Genomic DNA, 12,290 nt, shown 5'->3' on the forward strand with positions numbered 1-12,290 from the left:
TAGAATTGCTCTTTACTAAAACAATCCACTCCATTTATGCAAACCTGGTCTTGTAAATATCACTAAAGCAGGAGATCTCATTTTAGCCACCAAATTGCCTTCCTGACTTTAGGCTGACATCTAAAACAACCACCTTCTGTTTTATAAACTTAAAACATTCCACAAGAATCTACTGCAGGTTCCGAGGTAAAAATCACATCTACACAGACCTTTTATTGCCTGAAAAAGAGATACTTACACTTCATAATTAAAAACTAAACAGGGCACATAAAAGACAAAAATAAATTGTAATATGTACACACATTAGGAAGGATAAATAGCAAATATATTGTAATACTGCATTAATTGTATGCATATGTAAATTCCAGGATCCCTCCCCCACCCCTAACCCCCCCCAAAAAATGCTGTGCACATTAATTCCAAGGATAAATAAGTGCTGATGTAAGACAGAGGATTTCTTAGTGTAAACAACGCCACAGGCTTTTTAATAGGCCTTTGGGCCAACTTAGAAAAACCATGTATTGCCTTTCACACTCCATACCACTTAACTTTAATAGTATTGTGTTCACATATACAATTTCAAGGTAGTATAAAAAATTACGAATCTAAGAAGCATTCTTCACACTCAACAAAAACAGGCTGCAGACACTCTGAGGATTTGCTGTTGGGTGTTACACCACCACTGGCTGAAGACATACTGATTCATCTGGGAGTTCTTCCTCAAAGCAGCGCAAGAGCCCTTTAACGTGCAATGTCACACCGGTAATCACTGCTCAAGCCTACTAGTAAAGACTTTTGTGCCAAATTTCAATTCTGATTTGGGGTTCACACAAGCATGATGGCAAAATTATCACCACTGCCTGCCATAGGTGAGAAAGATAATGATCCTAGTGGTTTAACTGGCAAATGACAGACAGCGAGGAGTGTTTCTGAACATGAAGCGCTTCACTGCGTTCATAGTGTCACGTGTTATCTGTCCGTTGAATCCTGTTTACGTATTTCTGAGGATCCAGAGTATGTCAACATCAAAAACCAAAAAGATATGACTTGTTCTGTGTGAATGTTCAATGTATTTTCTTGAAGCATGCTCATCAGGATGTAAAAAAAAAAGACAGCGGAGTTATACACTAGGACTAATTTCTGGCAACTGCATTTACTGGCACCAGAAAAAATTACAGTTCTTCACTAAAGTACTGATGACAATGAGGACTTGTGGCTTGCTGCCTTTGTAAGACAGGCTGTGGCCACTAAAAAAATATACATGCACAGTTGCTCACGCTCTTTTTTTTTTTTAAATAATAATTCTTCCCACTGGCCAAGTGCAGTCCCATCCATTCCACTTTTCCCTGTGGGCCGACAAGTAAGTCTCGATCCCCCCACGCTCTCAGTCCCGTTCACACGCCCCCCTCCCTCAGTCCCAACCCTAGGAGCTGTCTGACCAGTTCCTCGTAGCAGGCTCTCAAGCGATTGTCTTCAGCACTTCCTGGCTTGTGTAGCTCCGAAGAAGGCGGCCACCGGTTCACCCATGTGGGCTAGCCACAGAACCGTGCCTCAGCACTGACAAACACCTCGCGTGGGTTCTCCTCCCAGACATCATTTGTCCGTTGATAAAGACGAGGGCCGCGTCCTTCGTTAACCTCAGGGTAAGCTGTAGCGCACACTCACACTCAGCCAAGTTCCAGTGCAGTCTCAGTTCCTCAGGACGCAATGATCTCCCCAAAGAAAACCGTTGCGCGGAATACGGGACGTGGTCAAACAGTTACGGACGATGAAACCTGAAATGGTAAAACATTAAAAAAATAAAGAATTACATTATTTCAAATGACAATGACACTGACCCTCATCCTGCCCTCACAGCTGTTTGATTTTGCTGCACGAACAGAATTACTCCTGATTTTCCTGGTCTATGTGGGATTAGATTCAGCCCTGTTATCCGCCACTGTCAGTCCCTCTCGACTGGAAAACCAAACAGGGCTATGGTGCGGCTCCGGCGCTGGCGTATGTCTGTCTGTCCACACCACTAACCTTTTACTGTGGTCCCTGGCAGTGTTTTGCTTGGGTCAGCCAGCGCTCTTCCAGGCACTGCCTAGGCATGGCTGGGATTAGCAGAGACCAATAGGCAGGCTGGGCGTGGGGCGATGTCGCCCTGTTTTGGGGTGGGGGGAAGAAGTTAACCCTATGTATGCAAGGTGTGCCAAGCTGTTGGCCGCAGGGCCGGAGAGCAGTCTCCAGTCTTGTTTACCAAACAGATTTAGCCACGATTGCATCCGCTATTTGGAGACACTGCCAGTAAATCCGAAAAGCTTTGCTAAGACATAAAACTTAAACTTCTGTTTTAATCCTTATGCAAAATGAAGCTAACAAATATTTTAGATTTTTTTCAGTAAGCAAACAGATTTTATAGCACTGCAGGTGCTTTCCTCCTATTAACAGCAGCCCACTGTGGCACATGAAGGCCTAAATATACCTCACTGATTTTTAGACTTTTAGGTAGCCCATGTACGTCACTCCAGGCTGCTTGGATGATGGATAGAGAGGTGGGTTGCTCCAAAGGGTGTCGCCAACCTTTTTGAGAAGTTAGGAGCCTACAGCAATTGAAATTCTGACTCAGCTTAAACGTAATGAATCAAAGCCAAAGGGTAAGAAGGGCACCGGTGGCAGGTGCTCAACATCTCTATCGCCAGACTTCTAAATCTCTGTTCAAACGGCTTTAAAATACACCTGTCCATGAAGGAGTATGAGATGCAGCAACTTTACAACAGAAGTAATGCCGCACCTCACACAGTAGATTTACGTAAGTTTTGGACACAATTTCTGAGAAGAGAAGAAGAAACAAGGCACACATCCCCCCCGTGATGTGGTACAGTACAGCACAGGAATGGATTTCCCCAAATGAAGGAGGTGTACGCAAAAGGTGACATTCACAAGTACGTGGCCCGTCTGCCTAGCGAGGGTACGGTGCATTGCCCAAAGGACACAGGGGTTTTGTGTTTGTGTAGAACAATGTACTGGGCTACAGATAGCATTTCCATTGGAAGCACTTTATAAACATCTCCTAATATCCTCTTCCCAAACCTTTATTCATTTCTCTATTTTTAGAAACGCAGTTTCTTGGATTCTGTTATGAAACAACAGAAAGAATCAGTCTAAATCACCAGGAGTAGAAAAATAGTTCAACTGACTGTCATTAAGGTAAATGATAACAATGAAAACCAGTGTTTTTTCTTTACCAAGCTTAATATAAAATTCTAACAATTCAATGATACGGTAAATACTGACTATAATATTAAAGCATCTTACATTGAATATGTAATAATATAAGAAACTATATGCTGTAAGCTCTTTTTGTTTAATAAGCAGCTTTCTTGTTGTCTCCTTCTGTCACAGAACGTTACGAATGAGCCTGTGTTAACCAGCTGCCAATGCAAGTGCCTGTTGGTTTATATTATCTCAGTTATCTTCTTGAAAAAAATCCTTAAAAATATGAGTAATTCATTTTCTGGCTAGAGACTCTGTCTACAGTTTTCTTAGAACAAATCACTTCTGTTGTGTCAGTCCAAATGTAGTGGTGAACTACATAATTGTTAATGAGAGGTCCTGGAGGAAACACACTCTCTTTTTATTTTCAAAATTGCACTTGACTTAAAACATCTGCATCTAATTCTGCTCTTAATTAGCCTTCCCTAGTGTTACTCTGCTGACTTCTGTGCAGTGGCTCCACAACATAACCAGTGAAAAAACAGAGGGTGGAGAGGGAACAGAGAGCGTGCCTGATTTCTCTCAGGTTGCAATTCTTCCAGGACCTTACAGAGTCATTGCCTAAATTTATCAGTACTTGGCTGTGCCTATTTTTTATTCCATTTTCCAAGGCCCTCCTCAAAAATAAAAATTCACTTTTTAGCCGGTTTGTCAGCCCACGGGATCCCTCAGATTTTTGGTTCAGCTTTCAAGAATCCAACGGCAATCGGTCTCAACTGTTTCCGATTCTTGTGACAAAATACCTGATACTTTCTGTACGGCCCATGCCCACCTGTCCTTACACTTCTGTACCGCAGTGCGACCGGACAGAGCGTAACAATGTGGGCCAAGGGGTTGCACTCCATCTCTCAGCACACAGCCAGGCTTCTATTCCTGCTCAATTTCCTTCCCTCCCTTGGGATACCCACTTTTTTTAACGTAGCATTTTGTTACGTATTCTGAAGAAGATACACTACCCACTACCTGAAGAGAAAATGACATCTGAAGCCAAATGAAAAAACACAAATCCCTGTTTGAAAAGGACATTTTCTACTGGTCAGAATGTGACACTGGTTAAAAACCCTGCCTCCTGGTTCATCTCCCATCTGGGTTTGCTGTGAAACTGGTCTGATATTCTGAATATTAATTTATTCATGTTATATCTACATGGAAGTGGGGATTAGCCACTTATACTGAAAAAAAAAATCTGTGTTTTGGTGAGAAAAAAATCACTGAAGTTGCGAAATCAAGCACTGAACTAGGAGATGCCAGAAACCACCAAACACCCATCTCCCACTGTGAATTTTCCTTGGGATGCTCTCTGTAATTACAGGATTCGCACTCACATGCTCAGACCCTGAGTTTGATGGAAACAGTAGCAGGAAAAGGAAGGGACCTGGTCTTGGGCAACTGTATCTGATTTCACCCCATGTGGAAGTGAAGACAGTAACACTGTGTATGCAACGCTGGCTAATCCTAACAGCAAGTTTTGCTTGCTGGGGGCAATTTTCAGTCTTTTTAACTTCAAAAAATACTAACAGATGCCATGGGGATGGCAGAAAGCATCTCCCTCCCTCTAGGAATAACTGCCAAACTCCAAGTCCTGATAAAAACTTTGGACGCGTCAGAGCTCTTTAAATAATAATGCTTCAGGCAGCATCTTGGTGTTATCCCCCAAAACAGAGAACAAAGGAAACACAGATTAACACGCTAAAAGTAGCAAACAGGGAGCATTAGAATCTGTCCTGCTCCCCGGAAGCTGCTGCCAGGAGCCTAGGTGACCCTTAGGAAGCTCCCCAAAACGCTGGTGAGCTTTTTCTTAAGTTTAACATATCACCTAGTTTTCACTTACCAAACACACCTAGAAAAACGTACTTTCATGAGGAAGGGAGCACTGCCAGACAAGGACATCCCTTTCCTTGGGCTGGAGGACTGTTAACTTCATCTGCGAGAAATGCTGAGTCCTTTCAAAGGATTATTGGGTTAGGTTTCACAAAGAATCCTTTTCCATGTGGCAACTGCTCCACTGCAGTCACCTTTGCTGCCGTATCATCTACCCAACTTCAGGGATGGCACCAGCAACACTGGGAAGCCCACCGGAATCGGTGGTGGGGTTCAGGTGGGATTCAAGGGGACGGATGGCAGGGATCTACGCAAGCCACGACACAGCTGCAGAGGGCTTGCAGAAAGGCAGAGGGTGGCTGTCATACTCATCTCTCCCACTAAAGTGAGAAGAGGGGTTCACCCACCTGGTAAATTGCCGACTTTCCTCATGTACTTCCATTTCTGTGCTTTTAAATTCATTCAGTTCTTTCCGTATTGCTGCCTAATAAATAATAACAATAAACACAACCGTAAGAGACATGAATCTTAAAGAAAGCAGAGTCTGAGAGGAACGCGGCCCTACTCGTGCAGGTTCCGTTACAGTTCCCGTTTTCCAGTCTCCCTTCCTGTAACCCACAGCTCTCACACATTTCTCATCAACAAACGACTTTTTTCAATTACAGATATTTGAAGCGGTAATATATCACAAAGAAACCCAAAGCATCAACACCAACGATAAACAAAGAAACATCAAATCTACTGCAGTGGGTGAATGGGTGAACCAACCCCTCTCCCCCCAGCATGGCACTTGCTGCAGACAAAAAGGGGCAAGGGACTAGGTTCCCTGACAGTCACCTGCCGAGTGCGCAGCCTGGAGGGGGGGGGTTACACCTCCAGACACAGCCCCCGGGGTGCTGGTGAGTCACGCTGCCTGCGCAGGCACTGTGCACACAGCAGGAGCCTTGCATCTCCCCACTGGGGACTGATTTTGGGAATGCAAGATGAATAGCAATTTTTTTTTTAATGGAATTAGTCACTTGGTTTGATTAGCTTTATGTAAAATCACATGAAATATTTGGACACTTCAGGCTTGTGTTTTCAGTTGGCAGATACTAAAGAACAGCAGAAATTCAGTGCACTTGTAAATGTCTTGTTTCTTATGTTAAGAGTGATAAGCAATTTACTTCATCAGGTAGTATATAAAATTATTCCAATATGCTAAAATACACTACAAGGACTGTTTGTTTCTATGCCATATGCTTGCCTTCCCTCACTGCGAAATACAATTAGTTTATTCTTAGTCCCTCTCTTCTTTTGCCATTCTAAAGAAAAGCAGTGTCATTTCATTAATCCCTAAAGCCAGCTCGTCTGGTGTGCACACCTTCAATGCAGAACAGACAAGCAGCGCGACAAAATCACAGCAGCACCAGACTCCGGTCTCCTAAATGAGAAACTTCAGTTTAAGCAGGGAAAGGTTCCGTTTAGCCATAACAGCACACTCACACGAGGCTGCTGTAAGAGCTAGGGAAGAGACAGCTACTTTGGAGCACCAAATCATCAGCACCACAGCGCCAGCTCCGTGATAGAGTTACAGTACAATTTTCTGCTCCCACTGGGATTAGAAAAATTACTTCCTTGGGGAAAAAAAGGCAAGGGAGTGTCCAGGCAGCCCAGAGTCTGCCTTTCTGCTGAGGCCAACAAACAGGGGGATCACAGATCACAGAACTGGCCTTGGGCACCTGTTCATTTCAAGGTGAGTTGAGATTAAAACTGCTACCCTAAAATAGGGAGGAAGCTCGAGTGGTTTTTGCTAGAGCAGTTTGCCCTGGTTGGACACAGGTGAAAGCAGAGGTGCCGGGTGCTCTAACCTCCCACAGACTGCACGAGGACTAGAGAGGGCTCGGCACCTCCCAGAACCAGTCCCTACAAACATCTGGGTACACTTACAACGTCTCCACCTTGACTTGATATGAGACTCGTTTGAGTGTCAGATGAGCTGGCATTAATATTAAAACACAAGCGGAAATAAAATCAGTGCTTCACAGTCCTTAGCTAAAGCTAAGACAGTGGGTTCTTGCAGATGCTGCTTTTCCTGCCAAGCACATCTCACAGTATTTCCACGTAAGTTGGTTCAGGCCCAGTGCTAAAACGGCCAGCACTTTTTGATACATAAATCCTACAGCTTTCCTTTTATGAAGCGGTGTAGGAGGGAGACGGAAGAGTATCTTATAGCACTCTTGGACTGATCTGGTTTTTAAAAGAGAAACGCAGGATCATTTGTCTCACGTTACAGGAACAACAGAAGAACTATTCACTGAAGCATGTTGGGGCAAACGTCCCAGGAAGACCTGCTGCACGCACAACTGCGCTGACAGTTGTGCCCAAGAACCCGCAGGAGGATGGAGCAGCTTCTACCCTTTTCCCACTTGAATGAGCTGCAAAAGTAACTCTTGCCACGCTGTGGCAGTGACACAGGCACAAACCTTGCCCAAATTCCACGCGTCGTGGCCACCTTTGTAAACGCTGTGTGCCTGGCTTAGCAAGGCTTTAAAAATGCAAGGAATTTTGGCCAAAACTGCCGAAATGGAGGTGGCAAGTATGCTCTTAATAGGCACCTGAGCGGGTTTTCATCTGCAAGCAGCAGATGCACAGTAGCACCATGACCATCTTGCTGCCTCCAGCAGGTGTCATTCGTGATGCTGGTGTCAAGAGAATGCAAACCAGAGGAAAGCTCCCCAAAAGTGACAGACGCAAGCATTTTCTTAAAATCGACATTGGTCCCTTGCCTTGTCTGCGGGCGTTAGCCTGGCCCAAGGCTTGTCGGCACGACGGTCGTAGTCTGGAGAATCCGTGACCTCTACGTACTCGTTAAATCGAAGGATTCTTCTTGCTTGAAGTTCAGCCACTGTAGGCCTCAGGCTGAGCTGTAGGTGGGAGGCAGAAAACAGTACATTCAATAGGATGAAATAAAATAAAATAAAAGACGAGGGTATGATGTAATCTCAGGAGAACTTCAATGGTATTTCTAAATAGGGTCACTTTCAGGTGTCTAAAAAAAGGCACCACCCTGGGAGCGCTACGCAGGAACAGGGAAGCAGCACAACCTAATTGCTTCAATTATAAAAATAGTCTTTGTCAGGCAGGTCAGAGAGAATCATGACAGTTATCCCTGGAATATTAATTGTGACTTTGCAACTGTCACACCATTTACCCCACTAGGCAGTAGGTCCCTTTGCATTAATGATTACACAGTCTGCTGTGTTCAACTGTAATATTGAAAATAAGCAGGATTTGGAGGTGCCTACCTAAAATAAAATTTTCAACATCTGGGGGTCATTACGATGCCAAATTGTTTCAGTCACCTCAAACAATATTCACTTTAATTAACTAAGGACAACCATGTAAATGAAACTATTTTTGCAGAGAAGGGCAGGCTAGGGATATGTATAAAAACTGCCCCCATCCTCTCCCACAGCGAGCTCCCACTCAGGGTAGCAGACCCACAGCTGCTTTATTTCCAGGAACAATGAGCACAATCCCACCTGCGGCGGCCACGATCACCACGGTGGTTAGGAGAACAGTGAAGGGATTTCTTAGGGCCTGCACTGCTCTCCTGCCCTCGCCGCTGCTCTACGGAAGTGGATGTCCAGGGGTGGCTGCCCTCAGACATACATGACAGCAGTGGTCATGCTCACACATGTCATTTCTCTCCCCTGCTTACAGGGGACATACATTAAGCACGGCCAGGCTCTGTATGCTTTTCCAGGTATGAGAAGCTGGACAGGATGGAGTTTCCCCCAAGATGTGCTTGGCTTGTACTGCTTTTTAAACAGATTTTTGATGTGGGGGCATACTGATGGACACTTGCAGTAATGCACTCACCGATTTTTAGAATCTTATAAAAAATAATCCTATGTACACACATACACAATACAAAAACCACATCATCACCTTTCTGCTGAGTCTACGTTTTATTTCTCTTTTGGCTTCTTGTTCCTCTTCTTCATTCTTCTCTGTTTTCAAAAGAGATAAAAAGGAGTGAGTATTTCAATATTATAACCACACATACTGCATTTCTCTTCGTTGAAAGCTTCAGGACATCAAGTCCTGGCTCACATTTCCTCACATTTCTGGGTGATCCTGCATGTGTTGTCTGCTATTTGGGTTTTGTGTGCTCTTGCTTCTTTTCCCTATCCTCATTTCCCCTGATTCTGTAGACATCCCACATCACCACTGTGGGTCAGGAACACAGCAGAGGTGTCTGTCATCTCCTTTTTGTGTAAGAGCAAACAAGAAGTACCCTGAAAGAGCTGCCTAATATTTCAATTACTTGTCCTAACATTAAAATCGCTGTTGCTTTTACTTCCAACAAACCACCTATTGACTTTAGAGTAAAAGTCTAATTATTCATAAGGGTCAAGAAAAGGGTTGTTTCTGAGTACCTGGATCAGCTGAGTGTCCTCTACTGCTACAGGGCACAAAGAATCAATGACAGGTTGTTTCATACTCATCTGTTTGTACAAATTGGTTTTGTTACTTTAATGGTTTTTTTTATTTTATAATACGGGCATACAATTCAGCACTCAGGCCCTCCTGGTTAAAGGCCACTGGCTAGACTGAGTGAAAGAGTACAGCAGAAAATGACACGTGCGTTTCGTGAATGCATCTGGGCGAGAGACTGAAATGTGCTTTTAACAAAACCCTGTGCTAACCAAACTTGATTTCCCGAATGACAGTGAAAATCGCATTTACAAAGGCACATTCATACGGACTCAGCGGTTTTTTTAATTGAGGTCCATCTTGAAGAATATTATTTGCCCTTTCAGTCCACTTCTGATGGTTATATGCGAAGTTAACTTTGTTGTGGCTGAAATATCCCACCTAGAGATATCTACAGAATTCTGATCCTGTTTTACCCATGGACTCCACACTGCAATTCAAGGCTAACCATAAATTTAAAGGCATTAATTTGCCTGTGCTGGATGCAGCCAGCCTGTATAGATGAAAAGGCAGCTTTAAATCCTGGTATAGTCCGATTTGCCCTGTCTGCTACGACCAGCCTGCTGTGTTAGAATAGGCAACCTGGCCGTGGAGGACCTTCTATGTCATGACTGATACACTGGAGACAACACTACGACAGGTCACCTCATGGTACTTGCAGATTTCCTTTGCTCTTGCGTAAGACGTATACAAGGGGAAGGGGAAGAGGAACAAATGATAAAAAACAAAAAGAAGAAAGTTAGAGAAGGTAAAAGGCGATGCCAGCCCAAGACCTGCTCTGTGAGAGGAGTCCAACACCAATCCCTGGCTTCCATCGGCAAGATGCAATCACACAGGCTTGTTGCCAGGATTAGATTGGATCCAGTGCTGATGGCGATTTTACTGAGACACTGAAATGTGCATGTAATTTATGGTTTATTAATAGTTTTTCTCTTCAATGGTGAGGAAATGGATGGCCTGTTTCCACAGAGGAACTGTAAACTGACTAAAACTGAAGAATGGAGAGATAAGATCGATATACATTCTTTAAATTTTTGTTAATATATCAGTAAACAAATTCATTGTATTTAAGAGCTTATGACTTCAAATGAGAACTCTTTTTATAACATCTTCACCTGACAAAATCGAAAGCTCTCTAGCTGTTTTAGGACAGGTAAATCACCTGTAGGCTTTTGCTTAAACACGCTGTCTCTGCAATCAATAGATGTAGTAACTGAGGCAATTAAACACAAACTATTATTTTGGGGTTCTATTCACCTGGGAATTATTTGACATAAAAAAATTTGTCCCTTCATGAACTAAGCCACTTAAGTCCTACCTCAGAAATTCTCCAGTATCAGACACAGCAGAAAAAAAAAAATGCAGCTGGATATACACATCACTGTGCTGCCTTTTCCTTAACTTAGTTTGTAAAATACATTCTGCATTATTCATATCTTGACATTTCCTTACTATCTAAACCACCATGTCTCCTAAGAAGCAGCAGTAAGATGCCTGATGTAAGAAATAGAGGCTCACACTGCTTAATGCATACCTTAAGAAACAACTACCAACAGCACAGCCACCTGCAATACTGTTTTTCTGTATTTTGGGGGAGGATAAAATAACTGAAAAAGCTGATCTGGACATTTAGGAAGGTTGAAGGCTGCCTAGTCCAGGCTGTGAAGCTACCTCCCTGTAGGCTGCAGACCCAGACTGCAGGAAGGGATGGCTGGACATGGGAAACCACCTAGAAATGGAAGATGAGCAAGGCCATCACCTTAGCTGCCAGGCAGAGTGTCCAGGCAGGCCCTGGAGAAGGCTGGTGGGGAGGGCTGGAAACCCGCCTTTCCGAGGACAGCTCTAACAGCAGGGACCAGGAGCATCCTTCACTCTGCGGCAAAGCAGGCAGGGAACAAACCCATGGGCAACATTCTTCTGCATGAGAGGTCGGGGCAGGATGGACCATACAGCCCCTTCCAGTACCTGAAGGGGCCTACAAGGAGGCTGGGGGGGGACTTTTTACAAGGGCCTGTAGTGACAGGACAAGGGGGAACGGGTTTAAATTGAAAGTGGGGAGGTTTAGATTGGATATCAGGAAAAAATTCTTCACAGAGAGGGTGGTGAGGCACTGGAACAGGTTGCCCAGAGAAGCTGTGGATGCCCCATCCCTGGAAGTGTTCAAGGCCAGGCTGGATGTGGCTTTGAACAACCTGGTCTAGTGGAAGGGGTCCCTGCCCCCCCATGGCAGGGGGGGTGGAACTAGATGGGCTTTAAGGTCCCTTCCAACCCCAACCATCCTGTCAGTCTATGGTAAGTGGCTTTACTTCTAGGAATAGAACTCAACAGCTACAGGAAAGGGACTGAAATCAGGTGGCTGCTGCTAATACACTGAATCTGCTCTTTGGCAAACAGCCCTCTGCCTATGGCACCGGCTCGTACCTAAAGCACCTCTTTCCCATCTGCAGCCCGCTGGCAGTGTTGCTTTAAGCCTGGTGCTACAGAAACACTGCCCTGACACAAATTCCTACCAACAGTAACACCTACAGTGTGGTTTTGCTCTTCTAAGGTAAAAGTTTTGAAAGTTGCTGCAGTGAGTGAAGCAGCTGTGTGGTGCTAAAAATAATGGATCTGTGCTCCTGCTTCCTTCAGGTGTTGTGGAAAATTCCAGGTGGAGAGCCACGTTTTGGCTGCAGGTATGAACTGACTCGCCCAATCAGGAACACATTAATGCATAGGAGCACACTTCT

General features: G+C 44.3%; 1 protein-coding gene across 1 annotated transcript in view; it reads right to left on the reverse strand.

The window, feature by feature from the left end:
* Positions 1 to 1,742: 1,742 nt before the first annotated feature.
* The window catches only part of PHACTR2 (phosphatase and actin regulator 2), a gene marked incomplete at its 5' end in the record, with an annotated part of 37,573 nt that continues 27,025 nt past the window's right edge, over positions 1,743 to 12,290 (reverse strand). Inside the window, 4 exons of the mRNA XM_010160748.1 lie at positions 1,743 to 1,775; positions 5,487 to 5,563; positions 7,848 to 7,985; positions 9,013 to 9,074. Coding sequence (XP_010159050.1) covers positions 1,760 to 1,775; positions 5,487 to 5,563; positions 7,848 to 7,985; positions 9,013 to 9,074 — 293 coding nt within the window. The remainder of the gene's footprint in view (positions 1,776 to 5,486; positions 5,564 to 7,847; positions 7,986 to 9,012; positions 9,075 to 12,290) is intronic.

This window comes from Eurypyga helias, unplaced genomic scaffold, assembly GCF_000690775.1.
Source record: "Eurypyga helias isolate BGI_N326 unplaced genomic scaffold, ASM69077v1 scaffold21551, whole genome shotgun sequence".
Classification (NCBI taxonomy): Eukaryota; Metazoa; Chordata; class Aves; order Eurypygiformes; family Eurypygidae; genus Eurypyga; species Eurypyga helias.